We start from the raw sequence: 21021 nt of genomic DNA, 5'->3' as shown, positions 1-21021 counted from the left end.
ACTGAGTTTTGACCTAGGATGGCATAAAGAAAATAGATTCCATGATTTTGCAACATTGCTCATTCCATAAATAAATAAATAAATTTCAGCAATATAACCAATTAAATAATTTTAGTCATTTAAGCACATGTACACAGAATATATTATTTCTATGCTTATACTTATATACATCAAGGTTTCTTTTAAGATGCATCAAAATTTTTAGGCTTCATTCAAACTCCTTAATAAAGATTATTGAGCTTTGTCTTCTTCAGGCAAATTTAATTCTAGAATTTCCATTTTTGTATTCCTCAAATTATGCTCTAGGACTACATGCATCAAAATTACATGAGAAAGCTTGTTAAAATGCAGATTATTGGACCCCACTCTATATCTATTGAATCAGAATCTCATGGGGAAAGTTCTAGGAATCTTCATATTTAAAGCTTTGCAAATGATATTTCTGCACCCTAAAATATGAGAAGCTCCATTCTAAAACTTTGGAGAGTTTTAATTGCAATTTCTGAGTTACGATGTCAGATACTATGTTTTTCTCTCTCTCTAAAGTAGGATAAAATATTTGAGAATTCTGTGAACTTTATTTTGTCATTAAGATGTAATTAGCAATCTTTGTGGGTCATGCTGGTTTGAAGTTCTCTGACAAAGTAGCTATAAGCATAGTTAATGAAACAAAGTCCTTTGGATTTAAAAATACTCATAATGAGCATTAATGAATAAGATAGGTAAATTCCATTGTAACAAACTTTTGTGATTATAACAAATGAATCAATATGATTTTATTATAATAGTTACATTGCAAGAACTGATGTGGTAATTAAGATCCAACTGAAATTAATCTAGATAGTAAAATTTTATGAAAACTCATTACCGTTGTTAGCTTTCTTCCAAACGAACAACCTCAACTCCTCATAAACAGGATTTTATTTCCAATCCAAGACAAGTTATAAGAAGTCAATATATACAATCCAGTTCCTCCCACTAGCAATTCTATAGGAGCTGCTTAGAAAGTCCTTGCATCTTTAGAGCCAGAAGAAGAGCCTTAGGGATAGTGAACTTCAACCCTTCTTCTTACAGATGAAGAGACTGAAGGGCAAATCTCATGATTGACAGCAGAAACAGAAGGAAAATCCTAGTGTTCTGATTGCCTAGTCCTCCTACTGGAGTACAGAATTAAATGATTCTTCTGGAATACCTATTGTTCTCAAAGATTCAGGGGTGGGTGGGAGCAAACTTTTTTTATATATAACAGGTATGCTACAGGGTTAAAAAAAAAAAAAGTCACGTAAAACATGAGACTTGAAAGAAATGCCATTCAGTCACCTTGAGTTATTCATTCTTTCTCTCCTTCCATTCAAGACACATGGTGAAAACGTTTAAAAATCCCAGTGCCTACCCCAACTTCCCTACCAAAGTCTGACAAAACTAAAAGAGAACAGAGAACATGATACCCAAAGTCGTCATGTATAATTACTTTATACATATCCAGATAGATCCAATGTGGTTGAGAATAAAGCAAGTGAGGGTATTAAGCTCTTCTCAGATAGTTTACTGAGCATCTACTACAAATCTGGGCCTCACTTATTCACTCTATTATTCAACAGACACATATGGAACCTACTTGGAGCTAGAAGCTATGGCACGCTCTGTTGATATTAAGATGAATAGAGAGGGGAAAGCAAGATTAAACCCACAATTACAGTGTGTTAGATTACAGGCCGTAGAACCAGGTATTATGGCCACAACTACTCAAATAGGATGACTCAGAGAAGAATCAAAGTGGATATGACATTGGGCTGAGTCTTGAAGGACAACTGGGAGTTTATCTAATGGAATAATTGAAAAAGAAGAAAAAACAGTGGGGACAGCCCATGCAGAGGTATTAAAGGGTGAGGAGTCATCCATAAGCAGTTGAAGAGAGGATCCAGAGAAGACAATATTGTAGACATGAGCATTGTTTTTGTGCCATCTAGCACAATGTGGGCAAAGCCAAACAAGTTTTTAAAATAATAATAATCTATCCTCCTTGAGCAACAGACTGTACAATGGTGAATGAGGGAGCCCATCCTTGAGAGCTGGCTTCAGAATGAAAGAAATCTATTCTCATATTTCCTCTCTTTAAAGCCTTAGATGCCATCCCAGCTTTCAAAGTCCACCTCTTCCAGCAAAACTGCTAGGATTTCCAGAATCCAAACAGAATCCTTGGAAGGAAGGAATGATCAAATCAAAGAGGGGATATTACGCATCCCCATGATTACCATAAAATTTTGTCTCCTTTCTAAGTTCCTTGGTATGTAGATCATAGCAGTTTTTTGCATTGGTGAGAGATGGTAGGTGATAGACATGAGCTCCAGGTTTCACTACTTTAAACCCGTGTGACTTCAGGGAAGCCACATACCTCTTGGGACATTTTTCTCATCGTAAACACCCTGCTAGTTCAATGTGGAGCTTAAAGATGATGTGAGGCAGAGCACCCGTTACAAGGTCTAGCCTATCCTGGGCCTTCTTTGGGGCAGCTGCTACCACTATTATGCAGTTTCATTCATTCATTCAACAAATCTTTACTGAGGACTTACCATGTAGAAGCCAGAAGGAATACAAAAATAAATCTGAATTGGATTTTGCTCTCAAGGACCTCCCAATCTATAGAAGAGATATAAGACCAAGCCAAATAGCTATACCATAAAGAAGAAAGCATTTACCACCAAGAGAAATTACTGGGGTAGTTGGGAGGATGGGCAGAGATTACTTGTAGAGTGGAGGGATTTGGTAAGAGAGAAGGGGAAAGGATTAGGGGTTGAGGATAAAAGAGAGGAGAAATGTCTGAGCTAGGCACTCTTACGCCTTCTGATGTGGGTATAGCGAGTATCCATTGGACCCTTTCACAAATGAAATAAAAGGGGTTCCGGGAAGTGTCACAACTCAACTCAGAACTCCCCACCTCTAATCTAAAACATTTGCCATTAAATCTCTTTACCTCCAATAGCTAGGGCCATTTGCAGATGGAAGGGGACAAGACAGGGGAAAGTAGCAGGAAGGAGGTGATGGGGTCACCGGGCACTGTCGCAGGTCAAGGCAGAGCAGACTCAGCGGGGTGCGCGGTAAGAGGGGGAGGGCAGGGGCGGGCCGGCAGGGAAGGGTGTGTGGAAGGGCAGCCAAGGGGCGGGGAGAGGGGTGCGGGCCGCACTCAGAGGCCGTCCAAGACACTGGCAAGCCGCAGAAGCCCAGTTCGCCGGCCATGAAGCAGCGGTTCTCGGCGCTGCAGCTGCTGAAGCTGCTGCTGCTGCTGCTGCTGCAGCCGCCGCTGCCACGAGCGCTGCGCGAGGCGCTCTGCCCTGAGCCCTGCAACTGCGCGCCCGACGGCGCCCTGCGCTGCCCCGGCCCCACGGCCGGTCTCACTCGACTGTGAGTACACAGCGCTCCCGTCGCGGCCCCCTCGATGCAGGACCCTCCATCGCTCTATGCCACCTTCCCTCCCTACTCCTTTGGCCCTCTTTCCCTGGAAGCTTGGAGAAAGACGCTTTGCCCTATCAAATTCCCCCCACGTTTTAGGGTGATGAGAACCCAAAGCTTGGTGGTTCTTTTTACCACCCCATGCCCCTGAGAGCCCCAGCCCCGCTCTTTCCCCCTGGATGGGGCTGCGGCCGGGGGAGTAGAACTATTCAGGAGCCTCAGGGTAAGGCCTGCTCTCTGCCGCTGCTTGAAGGGAATATGGGTGTGACGCTCCTCAACTCCTCTGGCAGGGGTCTCTGCCAGAGAGAGAAGTCTTACAGGCCTTTGAGCCTTGGGCCAGCTACGTCAGGGAAGGTGAATGTGGGCTCTGGCACCCTGTGGTCCTCTAGGAATGGAGTGCTCAGGCCCTATGGCCAAGGGTGACCTAATCTGTCAACTGACTGCTGGCAGTCACACGGGCATCTTAGTGAGCACACAAGCCGCTGCTCTGCCGTGCCCAGATGTGCTTGAACTTCAGTCTCATGGTCTAATGGACCAAAGGCCCTGTGCCCTGCCGCTGGCACCCGCGCACCACCTCCACACTCACAGGCCTGACTGAGGGATTGTATACATCAGCAAGCAGGCGGAGGGCGTTATTTCTGGAGTAATGGGGTAAAGAGAAGGGGAGCCTTTAGTACTAGTCTATCAGGGTGTCATCAAATCTCCTTTCTCCCATTTAGGAGAAAAAGTACCACGTATTTTATAATCCTATTTACATGAAATGTCCAGATAAACTGAAAGTAGATTAGTAGTTACCAGGGCTGGGGAGGCGGATGGGAGTTACAGTAGGTGACTACTAATCAGTGGGTATGGGCTTGGGGAGGTGATGAAATTTTTGTAAAATTAGATTGTAGTGACAGTTGCGTGTGAACATATTAAAAACCATTGCATTGTCCACTTTAAATTCTATAGTGTAGAATTTACATCTCAATACAGCTGTGAAAAGAGAAAAGGAAAGAAAAGAAAGGAAAAAAAAGACAAAAGACAAGAGTATCTAAAAGGCTGGTAGAGGTCTTGATCATGTCCTAACAATTAGAGATGATGGAATTCTGTGCTGGGGAAGGAAGGAGACCACCCCCTCTGCCATTTCCTTTGAGCCCCCAACAGTCTGTCACAGGCCCGTTTCGTAGAGGAGACTCACCCTCCCTGCCAGGCCAGGCTTCTTCGTGTGGAAAAGTTAAAGGCCTTCTGGGAATAATTGTGGTTGAGAGATACAGTTTAAGGGTTGAGGGGTTTATATTAATTAGTTTCCATTAATTATCTTGTCAGCTCCATTCCCTGAAGGAACGGACCATGCTGATAGAATTTGTTTCAATCAATCCACAAATCCATGCAACAGGCCTTCCAAGTTCCAGCCCCGGTCCGTTCCCGACAAGCATGCCGTGTTGCTCTTAATTAAGAATGACTGTACTACTAACAGACTTTCTCACTTGCCTACTACTTATCATACAGATTAGAAGAAACTGAGATCCAAGGAGAAGGAATAACTTGCTCAAGGTCCCACAGCTATTGAGTAGCAATTCAGGATTTTATCTATTAATTATCTTTTTAAATTTGCTCGTCTTTGTAAGAAAAACTACCACTTTGTTAATAAAACACACACAAACACACACACAGTTTCTCCAAAATTAGTACTGAGCAAAGAACTTCCATTGGGGGCATAAATGGGTGGGCCAAGTCCCAGTTCCTTTTCAATTTCGGCTTTTCAGTAAGATCTCTCAAGGTCTGTTGCTGCCACGTGCTGTTCCCAGGAGGGGACCCCCTTCCCTGGAAAAGGCTGAAGTTAATTTAAAAAAAAAAATCTTAGTTTCTCCTGCTGCATTTCGGCAGGGTTTCAAGAATCCTAGAACCCCTCAAAAATATTTGATAGGGCTGACTAGGTTTGGGGGTAGAGACCCTGAGCATCCACCACCAGGAACATCCTCTGTCAGTCATTTAGCATCCTTAGCCAAGCGTGGTGACCCTCACAAGGTTTCATTTCCTGAGCACCAGATGGTTGAGAGATGCCCTCATCTTTCAAGAGATGCCCTTGTCACTCTGTGGAGGTTGAGCCTATGCAGGCCAAAACAGGGTAACTTTTGGCACAACATAGTAACACCAACATCCATATGACAACAGAGGTGCATGTTAAGCAAAGGGAGGGTTCTTACTTCAAGCCAATATTTCTCAAAGTATGGTCCTAGCCCAGCAGTATGAACATCACCTGGGAAATATTAGACTGCATATTCTCAGGCCTCACCTCAACCTACTGAATCAGAAACTCCAGGGGTGGGGTCCAGCAGGCTACATGTTAACAAGCTCCTCAGGTGATTCTGATGCATACTAAAGTTTGAGAACCAAGGCACAGCTCTCCAGGGAGGTATCATCTTAGAGAGGAAAAAGTATATTTTAAAAGCCCTTGTGCCATACACTTCCCTTCCCCACCCACCCCCAAACATGCATAACACCTATTTATTGCAAAAAGGCATAAAATTAAAATCCTAAACCCAGAGGCAGATGGAAAATAAGCAGAATTGAGGCAAGTTTTGTTTTTTTCCTCAAAGAGGACTGCGGGAAGGAATCCATGGAGGACAGACTGAAGATACAGGGAATGAGGGAGGAATGTTAATTGTCAGATCTCAGTGGGGGTAGGAGGACAGCATCAGTCTAACAACATAGGGGAAAGATTAATCTTAGAAAGAATAAGAATACTTTTGAGTCCTGAGGGAAGAAGACCTATGGGTAAAGGAATAACTCAGTATTAAGACAAAGGACAGGAAAAGTGGACAGGTTCATACCGAAATCCTCTTTTCTTGATGATGAATGCATGAAATGATAAACAGTAATTATGAGACAGAAAACTGCCGTGATGGCAAGTTATCAGTTCATAAAGAGAAAAGAAAGCTGACATTATGAGGTAAGGCTTCCAGGAGGAGAGGATGTGGTCTTGCACTACGTTGTCATAGACTTTGCCTCTGCAGAGAGAAGGGGAGCATCCCAATTCTCAGGGTTGGAGGAGGCAAGTACCACAGAGCACCTTAGGATTCAGCATTAGTCCCTCAGTAGATGTTAGTTTATGCTTTAGTCATTTGGGGTCCTAGTAACCTTACCTTCTAAGACCTCCATCCGAAGCTCACTATTTGGTTTAAGAAGAAGAAAAAAAAAAACAAGGTACATGGATTATAGCTGCTTATCACTGACAAGCCTGCTGCTTACAAATTTTGAAAATGGCATCGTTCAAATTTTTCCTCCCCTTCCATATTTTATGAAAAACATAGGTATTTAAAATCTAAAATGTGATACAAAAAATAACCTCCCACATTTCACTCATTTTAATTGGGAAAAAAATGAAAGAAAAAAATTGATATAAAAAATTTCCTTTCCTTTCCTATTAGTTCCAGGCAACTGGAAAGAGGAGAAGAAAAAAATCTCACCTTGCCCATGGTTACATAAAGATCTTTGTCTCTATGACAACAGAAAGGTTGATCTGCTTGATATGGAAACAGCTTTTGAAAAATCTGTTAGTAAGAAAATGCTAATAATAATTATGGCAATTTATTTTTTGCATGTTGTCCCTACTGAACAGAAATTAAACTTTTAGACTTTGTTATAAGACATAATTCAGAGGCCTTGGCAAGATATTGGCTTGGTCCAAAAGTAATTGCCATTACTTCAATGGCAAAAACCGTGATTACTTTTGCACCAACCTAATACAATGTTCATATCAATCCAGCATTACTCTTTCCTGATGCCTTTCTTGAGTGTCTTCCTCTTCCTCTCACTTGCAGTGTAAATCAGGGTTCAAAACAGTGTTCAGTGCCGTAGTGTCCTTGAGAAGCCCACAATCTAAGTGGAAACACACCCCCAAGAGACTGGTATAGGTGTAGAGAGAAAGACAACAAGGCTCTAAGGAATTCACAGAATGAATTAATTACTATGAACTGAAGTCTCCAAGGGAAGGCTTCACGGGCCAAGTGTTAAGAAGCTGAACTGTGAAGAAGGAAAGAGGGGTCCTGGTGGAAGAACCACAGGTTAAAGTCGACTAGAGATTCCTTGCTGAGAAGCAAGGAAGAAGGTTGAATAAATTCTTCCCAGGCTTTGGGGGGGAAATATTTCTTAAGAGAAGACATAAAGTTATTAGAGAGCTTTGATTACTCGAGTTTGTGCAAAAAAAAAAAAAAAAAAAATCCCAATATGTAGTTCTTGACGAATAAGCTTTCAATGAAAGCCATTATTTGATGATTGGTTGCAAAGGCATTAAGTAAAAACCATGATTAGGAGTCACTTCCCCATGAAGCCTTCCCTGATGCCCACTGCCTCATCCCCACTCCACCTCCAGCTTCCCCATCCACATACTCACTTCAATATCCTGGGCTTACATATATTTTTGTACATATCTCACCATAATGCAACCATTTGTTCAACATGTGCCTCTTCTGCCACAGCAGGTTTCTAAATCTTAGCAATATTGACAATTGACAATTGGGGCCAGATAATTCTTTGTTATGGGAGCTGTTTTGTACCTTGTAGAATGTTTTCCAGCATCCCTGGCCAGGAGCACTGCTTTCCCAAATTGTGACAACCAAAAGTCTCCCTAGACATTCGGCAAATGACCCCTGGAGGGGGCAGGGGGAAACTCCTCCCCACCCCTTGGTTTTGAATCATTGTGCTAGAGTAAGAACCACCTGAAAAAGTGTCATTCAACTCAGGGTTCCCAGAATTTCACATGTAGTGTAATTGAAGTGTTTACTGAGTTTCATGATTAAACTGAGATAGCTGAATAGGAACAATTAACTCATGCAAAAAAGAAGCATGTCTACATTAGCTAGCATGTATTACAGCTAAATGTCATTTTTTAAGTCTCCGTTTTAGAAAATGGGGAAGTGAGAAAATACTATAGGTTCTGAAGGGAGTTATTTGTGTTATGTCAGCATTCAGGTCCTATAACAGAATCTGTAGGCTTCCAATCTATCATTTGAATGGGAAATAGCAGACATATCAACTTCAGGGAAGCCAGACCTGAAGCTTACCTATATTAGTATATTCCATCTAGATTGTTTTCATTTTATATTTTTTAGACTCACTCAGTAGGGATGAATCAATCCCCAGCCCAAGATTCCTTAATAAAAACAAACTGAAAGCAAACAAAAACCACCAAGCAGCCTGAATTGAGACAGATGGGCTCCCGGTATAGGACACAAGGTAACAGCCCCCGGGAAAGAATCCATAGACAGAAAGAAGACTACCACACTCTTTCAAGTAAGACACCTTGGCCCTACCCTCGGCTTTCCTAAATCTGGGCCAGCCAAAAAATCTCAGAATTAAGAAAGTTTATGTCCCACCTCCCTAGCCTACCCCCACCACCACCACAACCACCCCTAAAGAAACAAAGGCCCAAGGTTGAGGTTAATCTTGAACCTTAGTTCTGACTCAGCTCTCCCAGCCATGCCTTCAAGGCAACTCTTAAACCTGACCTTGCTGATACACAGACTCCTCGGGAGAAGCTCAGGAAGGACTAGATTTTATTTGTTTAAAAATCACCCTGTTGGGGGAAGTGAGTGATAGCCCCTAGCAAGACACTAAAAAACAAGCAACAGAGTTCCCAAAATCTCAACGCAAGTGTAGAGCCAAAAGGTTCACACACAGATCCCTTTGGCATTGGACCCAGCTCCCTCCTTGGAGAGCAATAATTCCTTGGGTTTTTCTTTTTTTTTTTATTTCAAAAGCAGTACATTGGATTAATTCAGGGCTCCACTTCTGCTCTTTTGCCCACCTCTATCTTCTTCCTAAGCCCCTCAGTTGGCTTCTTTTCATGTCTTGAAATGAGGCAACAAAGGTCTCTTTCCAAAATATAATCTCCCAGAGTGGCTACACCAAATGGTGTCTTGGCCATGTGTAACTCTGATCTTATACTTGAGGTTTTAAAGCCAGTTGAGTCACAGTGGTGAAGAGAAGCCCTGCTGCTCACTTCCACAGCTGAGAGGGCTGGCTCCATGGGAGCATATGTGCTTTGTTCCGGCAGCTCCCCTTGGCTGCAGAAAAATCATATTTAATGCAGATTTTAGCAAATTCCCACCCAGCTTTTTTTCTTATGAAAGGAATTAAAATAATCCCTCCCACCAGGCAGGTGGGCTTTCTGACTTGGTGGGCAGCTTCTAGCTGCTTCTCCACAGGGTCCTCATTTACTCCCAGCTTCTGCCTCAGTGGGAGATGACACCACCTCCTGGCAAACCACTCACAGCTGCTCTCTATGTGGCCCTGAACCTCAGCTCCTTAATGCCATCTCAGCCAAATTCAGAAAAGTACAATTTATAAATAAAACTCAACTTTCAGAATGAGGATTTAATCCCTTGCTGCTGTTACACTTGTCCTTGACTCTGATGTAATGAGGTTACGCTACTCCTGGGTTCCTAATTGCACCTCATGAGTAGCAGCAGACAGCATTTCTGAGCCCACAGAGGTGGGGATGCTCTGGTGTGACAGGGTAGGGTCCAATGCAGTCCCCAAATTATTCAAACTGATCAACAGGACAGACTGGGCAGAACTGGGTTCTAGCACCAGGTCCCCTTTCCCTAATTTGCACTGTAGATATTGGCTCAATGATAAAAATCTCTTTGCTGTCTGTGAAAGGGACATGATGATTCCTGTCCCTGAGTGGGACCAGATACAGTGAAGATAAACGAGATTAAAAAAAACCCAAAAGTATGGAAATAAAGTTTTCACATAGCTACAAGGTATTATTGTAATAATCTGATGATGCAGAGAAGACTAAAAAACCCACAGCCCATATGTGAGGTTGAACAGTAAATATCTGTCATCCAAGGGGCAAGCATGATGGAACAGTTTTGTTCCTGGGAGGTGTTAATTAGAGAAAATGACCCACTAGGTCTTCTCAACCTGGAAAGTGAGTAAGTTAGAATCCCAAAATAGCAGAGCTCATCATTGCCTTGAGTCTAATTTCTGGCCTTTTCAGCCCAGACTGAGCTGCCTCTGACACATACCTCCTAATACCTGATTATCAGTTGTTTTTGGTCCTGTCTGCCCAGCTACAGCATCCAAGCCCATTCTGGATCTTTTCCTCCCCGCTTTCCCCATCCCTAAGCCTCAGACCGGACACACAGAAAGCCTTCAGGTGAGACTTGTTGGCCCCTCAGGAACTATGTACTGAAATGTACAAGATAGCATGCAGGATCCAAAGACACCATCTCTGCCCTCCAGGAGCTTATAGTCTTCCAGATGTAGAAGAGTTATCTTCTTCTCAAATGACTACAGGGAAATGGAGAATATGATAAATGCTAGATAAAGATTACAAACAAGATAGGAGTTCAGAGAAGGGAATCATCTCTTCTAGCCAGAGTAACAAAGAGGCCTCACAGGAAGTGTCATTTGAACTGTGTAGTGTTTTAAGGCTAATTCTCTATAGAGGCAGCTGGGCTAACATGGTTATCCCCTAAGCTCAGTTCTGGCCAGCTTAGAGAGACCACTGAGGAATCACTATTCAAAGCCTTCGGTCCTCTCACTGAGCACCAGCATATGCCCTGTGTTATGGACTGTCCATAGAATAGTGGATTACTTTAACCTGGAAACCTTGGGTGGGGCTCTGGGTAAGTCTTTTTTCATTTGCAAGCACCAGAAATCAATTCTGACCATTTTAATCATAAGAGGTTAACTTAATAAAAGGATAAGGAGGTAGAAGTATGCTGTGAAGATGTAAGGAGAATATCTGGCATCTTAGCAAAAGGAGCTCAGGGAGCTTCTCCCTAGATTTACAAGGAGTCAGTTCCAAAAATGACTCCTCTCTGTCCCTCTTTTATAAACTTCAAATTCCCAAAAGGAGAATCTGACTGACCCAGGCACACCCAGCATAGAATCAATCTGCTCAGTCAGCAAGATTCTTCCACCATAATGTGGCGAGCTCTGAGGTACTGCCAGAGAAGGGGGCATTTTTGATACAGGCAACCTCATAATGGTCGCTACCAGAGGGGATAAGTTAGTAAAAAGTGAAGGCACACATCCCAGTAATTTCAGGCACTTCAAACCCATTCTCAGGCACAGTGGCTCACACCTGTAATCCCAACACTTCGGGAGGCTGAGGCAGGTGGCTCACTTGAGGTCAGGAGTTTGAGACCAGCCTGGCCAACATGGTGAAATCTTGTCTCTACTAAAAAATACCAAAAAATTAGCCAGGCATGGTGGTGCTTGCCTATAGTCCCAGCTACTTGGGAGGCTGAGGCAGGAGAATCCCTTGAACCAGGAGACAGAGGTTGCAGTGAGCCGAGATCGCACCACTGCCCTCCAGCCTCAGCAACAGAGTGAGACTCTGCCTCATAAAAAGAAAAAAAAACGGTAAAAGAACAAATAATAATAAATAAAATCTGTAGTATATCAGTTGCAACCAGCTTTAACACATTTACTTTAAAAAAAGTTTTTAAGTGTTGGGAAAGAGGTGCTTTTAATGACAGAGCTTCCTGAAGCATATCTGCAATGTCACTGCCTTGGCAACATAATATTCTCAGCTTCTGAAAAATATTTTCAAGAAATCATTACAGGTGATGCAGACATTCCCCAGGGAGAACCCAACATGTAGTTTTATTTACCAAAGTTATTCTTGTCATGTTATATTATTGCTAGATAAATTCTAGTTTAAGGAGATAGAGATTGGGTTATTTTGCTTTGTTTCTTTAGAAAATATTAAACGGGTTTTGAGTAAGGGCTTAGATATACTTACCATTTTCCTCTGAGGCTGTATATTTTTAATTTACTTGTTGCACAAATGACTTGAAAAATCCATTATCCAGGAATCTTCTTAACATCTTGGTTCACATGATAAGACATAAACTCCTCACACCTTCTTGGGTGCTCTGGAGTAGCTGTCTTAGAGGAGAGTCACTCAAATTGCACTTTCCAATGGGAAAGTTTCAACTGACTGATCATTAAAACAATCAATGCTCAAATGCAAAATCTGCAGAGTGGCTATCTAGAGTTGAAATATTTAATAGAAGGTTGTTCTTTATCACTTCTTATAAAGGCTATCCGACGAGGCCCAAAAGAGATATCTGAGCCCAAAAGAAAGATACCAATTGAGAGTATTTATTCTCCCTCTCAGTTGGCCTAATCAGAGGAAAGTCAAGATTTAGGAACAAGCCATAGGCATGCTATAGAGTTAAAGGTGACTGACCCATGACAAACAGAAGATTCAATTCCAAAGTATGGAACTTATCCACCCCTACCCCCTGCCAAGGAAATAGAGATGTCATTAAATGTAGCCTAGGTGGCCTAAATCTTTCACAGTAAGCAGCTGTGAATTATTTTAAAAAAAATACTTATTGAATCTTTATCTTGTACTGCATGCTATATTAGTATTATGTAAACATAGATTTTTTTAGATTATACACATTTTATAGACGTGAAATGAAATTTTGATTTGAACCCAGGCTGGCTCCAGAGTGTGCACTCTTAACTACCACACTATGTGGCTTCAAGAGAGAAAGCAAGTGCCACTGGTGATGAAAACCCATTCCATAGAGTATGTAGTACCTGAGATGCACCTTTTTTTTTTTTAATTATACTTTAAGTTTTAGGGTACATGTGCACAATGTGCAGGTTTGTTACATATGTATACATGTGCCATGTTGGTGTGCTGCGCCCATTAACTCGTCATTTGACATTAGGTATATCTCCTAATGCTATCCCTCCCACCCCCCCCCCACCCCTCAACAGGCCCCAGTGTGTGATGTTCCCCTTCCTGTGTCCAAGTGTTCTCATTGTTCAATTCCCACCTATGAGTGAGAACATGCGGTGTTTGGTTTTTTGTCCTTGCGATAGTTTGCTGAGAATGATGGTTTCCAGCTTCATCCATGTCCCTACAAAGGACATGAACTCATCATTTTTTACAGCTGCAGAGTATTCCATGGTGTATATGTGCCACATTTTCTTAATCCAGTCTATCGTTGTTGGACATTTGGGTTGGTTCCAAGTCTTCGCTATTGTGAATAGTGCCGCAGTAAACATACGTGTGCATGTGTCTTTATAGCAGCAGGATTTATAATCCTTTGGGTATATACCCAGTAATGGGATGGCTGGGTCAAATGGCATTTCTAGTTCTAGATCCCTGAGGAATCGCCACTCTGACTTCCACAACGGTCGAACTAGTTTACAGTCCCACCAACAGTGTAAAAGTGTTCCTATTTCTCCACATCCTCTCCAGCATCTGTTGTTTCCTGACTTTTTAATGATCGCCATTCTAACTGGTGTGAGATGGTATCTCATTGTGGTTTTGATTTGCATTCTGAGATGGACCTTTAATCCAGGGTAGAATTTGACCAGCAGAGAAGGGAGATGTGCCAAACAGTAGGAACCATGAATGACAGGAAATTGTGAGTCAAGTTCAGGAAGTACAAATAGTTTGATTTGCCTAGGGAGGTGCTCTTCAGTAGAAACATAATGTGAGTCACACAAGTAATTTTCAATTTTCTAGTGCCCACATTTAAAAAGTTTTCAAAATGTGAAATTAACTTGAATAAAACATTTCATTTAGTCTAGTATGTGTAAAATATTCTCATTTCAATATGTTATCAATACAAAAATTACTGAGATATTTTACATTCCTTTTTCTTACCAAGTCTTCAAAACCTGGTATGCATTTTATACTTACAGCTCATCTCAATTCAGACTGGCCTATATTTCAACTGCCCAGTGGCCACATATGGCTAATGGCTGCCATATGAGATGGTGCAAGTCTAGTGTATTGGTTACATGAGGGCAAGAGTGGGTGATACAACTGGTGAATAAAGATTGAGCCTTGAAAGCAAGGCTGAAACATTTGTAGATAGGTTGGCCAAGGGGGAGGCACAGAAGCTGTTTGACATGAGAATGACATAGCAGGAGTTGTCAGGAAGAGTAATCTAGATTGGTCAGGGAAAGCAACGATGGAGTGACAGGAAACCAATTAGGGGACTCTAGAATAGTCCAGGTGGAGAAAAGAATGGCCAAGAGTAGCAGTGGGTAAGGAATAAAGGGGCTGGAAGCAAGAGACAGTGTGGAAAGCAGAATCTACCAGAGACTGGGTGTTCAGTGGGAGAACAGAGGAAATGTTCACGCATGGCATCTGGTAAATTCTCAAATAATACTGAAGGGGAAAAAATAGTGCAGTAATTAAGTGTAGAGGAGGATAGAGGAAGAGAAAAAACATTCTGGTAGGCTCCAAAGCTTCATGGAGAAGCAGGGATTTGAGCTGCATCTTGAAACTGAGCTATGTCCTCAAGAAGCTGATGGCTTTTTTCAGGAGGCTAAGTTTTCACACAAAAAAAACAGAGGATCATGTAGTAGAGTGTATCAACAAACATCCAAATGAACAGTACTGATGTGACTTGATTGTTGGAGGACAACAGCACCAAACCAGGAAGGAAGAAACCAATGCTTTAATCCAGATCTGCCTCTGAATTGCCATGTGGTTTCAGAAAAGTCATTTCCCTTTTCCTAAGTTAAGATTCTTTCTCTGTAAAGTGAGGGGTTGGACCAAATGACTTTTAAGCAGCCCTTTCACTCTGACTCCTTGAGCCTAATACAATAACTGCAGGGAGCAGTCAATGATAATCAAAACCACCTGGATGTATTTTTAAAGCCTGTTCCAAAGTTTTCTGGTGTAAAGCTTAACATGTTGGATGTTCATCTATACTGACTTCATATTTCAGTTAACATTGAAGCCTCAGCTCCCTCTAGGTAAATGCTGAAGACAATAGGCCAATAAGTGAAGACATTCCCTGTAATGAAGCCACCAAATAGACCGATGCCTTTGAAAGCTCAAAGATTTAAAATCATTTGAAAGGAGGAAAGCTATTTTTATTTTATTCTAAGATGAAAGCAAGTTTATTATAATTGTGAGCAGCTTTGAAAAGAACACAGAACTTCTTAAGACACTGTTAAGTGTAGAACAAGATCTTAATGAATACAAAAACACCAAATTCTTTTGAATTTAAATAATTAAATAAACCTCCTCCCATTTCAACAAGTTCATTAGGCAAAAAACTTTAACTGTCTCTGATTTCTCTCTTTTTTCTCTTCATCTGATTTTGTAATGTTTTAGAATTTAGGATGTAGCTCTAGCAATAAACTCATTATCTGTGGAAAATGAATGGATGTTTGTAGCTTTCTTAAATCAATAATATAGTTGGCATTTTTAACAACAGTTGGAAGGTAGTGAATAAAAACACTTCACTTCTGCCATGTGTTGGGCAGAAGGAAAAGTAAAAGCTCTGGCAAGTGACCAAAGACCCTATACAGTCTTTGGAGACTCCAGATTGGTGCTGTATTTCTTCCCTGGTTCTTCTCTCCCTCTGCACCTCCTCAGCCTGAGGGCCTCAGAAGGCTGCCCTGCCCTGGAAAACATATTATACTCAAGCTCTGAAAAACCAAGGGGAGGTGAGAAACCTACTGTTATAATTTGCTTTATGCAATACCTGTCCTTAAAAAGAGAGAGTGTGTCAATTGAACTCTATTTTCCATTCACCCAGGGAGTTTGCTATTTAAAGCAACCCTGCAGTAAATCCGTCTATAGAACAAAGAAATCTTTGATAGTGCATATGTGTCCCAATTGATAGGTTTTTATAAGCAAGGATTTCCAGATATTTTTAAAATTTTTAATACATATAGCATACAAAACAAATCTTCTGTTTTCTTAAAGGGGGACACTAGAGCCCTCCTGACTGAAGCTCTCCAGGTAACATTACTTTGAGGATTAGTTAACAAAAATTAAACTGGACAAATTGGCTCCTTCCAAGGCCATCTGTGTTATTAATGCAAAAGAAAAAAAAAAGAGGGGCCCAAGCCCCAATCCTGGGTACCCAGGAGACATTAGAAACCACTAGGGAGGACATGATAAGGTGGCGTTATCTTCTTTAAGGTAATTAGATTTATCTGGGTACTGTAAATTTTCCTGTTACTGGACTCTGACACGGCTGCACTGAGTGCTTGGCAATTGGATTTGGCTGGGAAAGGGATCAAGTCTGGGCCCAGGTAAGAATTGATAAGAAGAAGCTCTAAAGATAGGATGGTCCTTCTGAGTAGTCCCACCTGGAGGCAAGGGGGCTGGGCCTTTAGTCTATACATTGTCCAGTCATTGGATGAGGGCTGCCCAAAAGAGAAGACATAATCCTGGGTAAGGTAGCAATCTTGGTCTGCGTATTGGTCCATTCTCACACTGCTATAAATACCCAAGACTGGGTAATTTACAAAGAAAAGAGGTTTATTTGGCTCACAGTTCTGCAGGCTGTACAGGAACCATGGCTAAGGAGGCCTCAGGAAACTTACAACCATGGCAGAAGGCAAAGGGGAAGCAAGCACATTTTCACGTAGCCAGAGCAGGAGGAAGAGAGAGAGGAGAGGTGCTACACACTTTTAAACAACCAGTTCTCATGATAACTCACTCACTATCATAAGAGCAGCAGCAAAGGGGAAATCTGCCCCCTTAATCCAATCACCTCCCACCAGGCCCCACCTCCAACATTGGGAATTACAATTTGACATAAGATTTGGGTGGACACAGACCCAAACCACATCAGTCTGTAAGCATAATTCTAGGAGAGCAACTCAGCTGAGAGCTTCAGCCACCCACTCTTTCCTAGCAATTGGGGAGACTGGTGCGTCAGTACTAAAGAGTGATTTCGGTAGCCCAACACAGTATCCACTACAGAAAGTAACCCTACTCCACTGGGTAGTCCCAACACAGGATCACCATCTATGCCAAGGGGCCCAGTTTGAAAGTCAGAACTAAGCAGTAAGAGATACTAGCTTGATCCTAACCAGACAGCAACCAGGAACTGTTCTAGGGCAGCAGTGTTCCCTAAGGGGTAGAAATACAGGGATCAGGATCTGGTGATTGAGAAAAAGAGAAGGCAAGAACTAAGAGAAGCCCTACTCCTAGATGGATTCTGGGGAGACCAAGCAAGCTACAGAATAAGAAATCGAGACAAAAACAAACACCAGCATAGCATGTGAGAAGGCACTGCAGGTGCACTCCTGCCCTCCAAATATCAATATTATTGGGTCCAGTTTAGACGATGCACAATCTTCGCCAGAGTCATGACCAATCACAAGATCCCAGCACTAGGGTGAAAGACTTAATTCCAGCCCTAAGGAGTACAGACTGTTTCGATTTCAACTTTAACCCACAACTAGAAGGGTTGGGGACCTGCAGATGAGATTAATGAGTAGACGGAGGTTCCAAGCTGATGAAGCTAATGCAGCCTTTGTAATCCAATTGAAGCATTTGTTTCAACATCTGTGGCAAAGGCATGTGGGCAAGGTGCCACCTACGTTGCCTCATCAGTTTATTTAAAAACAAAAGTTCAATACTGCAAAAAAGACTGTGAAAATATAATAAATTTAAGTAGCTGCATAGTTCTACAGCCATATTTTTCCACAGCTGTCTCACCTTTCAAGAGAGAACTCTCCACTCTGCAAGTTTAACCTGATATTTGCCCAGTTACCCTAATTCTTTACCACCCATCTGAGGTGCACAGTTGTGGTGTATCACCCTCTTTTGCTGAGACAGAAAGGGCTCTGTCCTTCCTTTATTTTCTTTGCTTTATGCATAGCTTTCATTCCTTTTTTGACCCTGGACAGCAGAGCTGCTGAACTGTCCTTGCCTTCGGCATTTTTGTCCTCAGTTCTCCTTGGCTTCTGCTCTATATCAAATGATACCGACTAGACCTTTCCACAATAGTTCACAAAACTATTGGAATACAAGTATGCCTAACTTCAAAAAAAAAATGAAGGAAAGGAAAGGAAGGAGAGAAGAAGGGAGAGAGGAAGGAGGAGGAAGAAAGGTAAGCAAGCAGGCAGCCAATACATCCATTTTTTTTTTATTTTCCATTTGTCTCTCTAGTACAGAGGGTTAAGTTGGTCATATTTCTTCATTCAAGTAACATTTTCACTAGTCCATTCAAAGTCCCTCTCTGTTTTTAGTTATTTATTTTATCTCCTTCTCCCACTTCTGTTCCTCTCAACTCACCTTAGATAACAATCCTAGTGTATGTTCATGTGCAGGAGGAGGTTAATGTCTAGTGTTTCATTTACATATATTTTAATTCTGCAAACAGTATATTATATCTCAGTAATTTCTGGTTTCTCTCAGTCCCATGATTTGAAGATCCACCCATGCTACTCTGTGTGCCTTTAGACTCTCACTTCTACAGGCTCTCATATTCAGTTAGGTGTGGACTGTCCAAATTTTACCTACTCCCTCACCTAGTAATGGACACCCAGGTTGCCTCCAAGCCCCTGATGCCACAATGCTGTGAAGAAAATGTTTGTACAAGATTCCTTTAAGTATCAGTTTGAGAATTTTTCTCAATGTATACAGGAGTGGAATTGCATGGTTATTAAGATCATTGTTCACATTACTAAAAGTTTCTGGCATCATGGAAAGAATCATAGATGCATCCATTAGAGAGTGGGGCACCTTCAAAGGGAGTACATTCAAACAGTTATCAACAAATCATAAACCTTATTAATAAATTCTGGAGACAGACACTTGAATGCTTAGGAACTGCTACCAATCAAAGATAAATCAGCAATGAAGATGTGACATTTCTGAAATAAAAAATATAAGTCAGTAGGGAAAATGGTTTTGGATTCACAGGACCACATTCTCTGTGTTGCCTCATGGGAACACATCTGTTGTGAAAAGCACAGTGCACCTGCCTAACCCCACCTCTCTCCCCATTCCCTGGGCCCCAGGACTCTTTCTTGACCCAGCCATATCCACAAAGTCACCTGCTGTTCACTTGGTGTCTCTTTTATAGAGGAGGCTCTAGTTTCACTCTCCCCACTGCTGCCTTTCCTGCTCTGCAGCATCAACATCATCTCTGCAAAACTTCAGCTTGCACCAGGGCTGTTTCTGTAGCCACTGGGGACTGCCATTGCATGATCTACAGCTTCTTGCACTTCTGTCCGACCTTTGCTCCTCATCCCTCCTCCCTACATCAATCAAAAGCTCAGGCAACCTCCCTGGTCAAATCTGAACCAAACTGCTCCTCTGGGAGGCACACCATGCTCCCATTTGGAGGAGGAGGCCGCCTGCTGAGAGACTTCTGCTTCTGGGCTCCATTTGCATGAATGAACAGCTCTGAAGGGTTCTGTTGAAGCTTTTATGTAAACACTCTCCAAAATATGTTCTGCACTGCATTATCCCCAGCAATAAAGATTCTGGAATCAGAATTTGGCTGTCAGTTTTATTGATGCTGCAAGGGGTACAGTGGAATATGGCTTTCTCTTCTGGAAATTTATTGGTTTGGCAGTGCAGAGAGCAATAAAACTGTGTTTTTAATCAGGAAGCCAAGCGAACATGATTCCAGAAGAAATATAGGAAGCAAATATGCCATCACAAGAAGATTTCTCCCCACACTGTCCCTGTTCTTCTCGGATCCTTTGTTAAATAAGTTTAGGTGTTAAACAATGTCCTTGGTGGGAATGTCTTCGGGAATAGAATCAGAGACCAAAGTTGGATTACTTTCTCTAGGTTATATCATTTCTAAGAGACTATTGAGTGAAAACATTTTTCTGAAATGAAATTTCCTCCCCATTAGCACCTAGGGAGGAACGGCTGGTAAACTGCTTTGCGGAAGAAATAGAGCGAATGTCACATGCTTCCTCTCAGGAGAAGCAAGGTTGCAATGTCTGTCCCTCCACCTTGCTCACCAAGACATTGGGTTAAGAATGACATGCTTTGGCCAGTATGGCACAGGGAAAGGATGTCTGGAGTCATTCTGCCTGGTTGTAACCTTGTTCAGGTTACTTAGTCTCTTTGTGACCCAATTTCTTCTGCTATGTAAGGGAAATACGCACCTTACACCATTGTTGAGTGAGTAAAAGAAGGTCACAAATGGGTGTGTATAACTCACACAGCAGCTTACAACTGTACCAAGTCCCTTCTGGGACTGTAAGAAATCTTATTTTCATCTGCCCATCATGGAGGTGTTCTTTCCTAGCAGCTCAAAGCAGTCTGTGCTGCATAGACATGTTAAAAACAAGATAACTTCTCTCACCTTTGTTCTCATATTCCTGATACTCACATACTCACTTCCCACCTGAAATATTCTTGCCCACTCCCTTCCTCTCTGCCAGTCCTTGCGCCAAAACATTAAACCATTGTAGATACTCAATAAATGCTGGCTGCATGTTCATCCCTGCCTTGCAGTTGCTTTCTCCTGAGTTATCTTAAGCTCCAGTTCCTTTAGCATTCACACATCATCCTATACTGGTTTTGCATTTCTGAGTGTCAACCTTTTCTCAAATCTTAAGTACAGCATAGCTTTTATTTCAATTTCAAGAATATTTAGATTGTTCCTGTGGGCATAAGTGAATGCCTGAAGGAAATGGTCTCATAGACATTCCCCCCAAATGACATGAGATGCCCATGTGAGTTACCCATAGGATCAAAGTTGTCTCTTTGGGATAATATTGAAATAGGCTACCTGGGAAAGATAGTAGAGATGAAGATGGGAGCATGTTCTTAATGAATCTTCTGTTTTCCTGCCTGCATAATTTCCAATT

At 42.0% G+C, this 21021-nt stretch overlaps 1 protein-coding gene across 1 annotated transcript in view; it reads left to right on the top strand.

The window, feature by feature from the left end:
• Positions 1-3188: 3188 nt before the first annotated feature.
• Positions 3189-21021, top strand: part of LHCGR (luteinizing hormone/choriogonadotropin receptor) — a 64137-nt gene continuing 46304 nt past the window's right edge. The window contains exon 1 of the mRNA XM_003262367.2: positions 3189-3402. Coding sequence (XP_003262415.1) covers positions 3236-3402 — 167 coding nt within the window. The 5' untranslated portion in view covers positions 3189-3235. The remainder of the gene's footprint in view (positions 3403-21021) is intronic.

This window comes from Nomascus leucogenys, chromosome 14, assembly GCF_006542625.1.
Source record: "Nomascus leucogenys isolate Asia chromosome 14, Asia_NLE_v1, whole genome shotgun sequence".
Classification (NCBI taxonomy): Eukaryota; Metazoa; Chordata; class Mammalia; order Primates; family Hylobatidae; genus Nomascus; species Nomascus leucogenys.
This window is presented reverse-complemented; position numbering and strand designations above follow the sequence as displayed.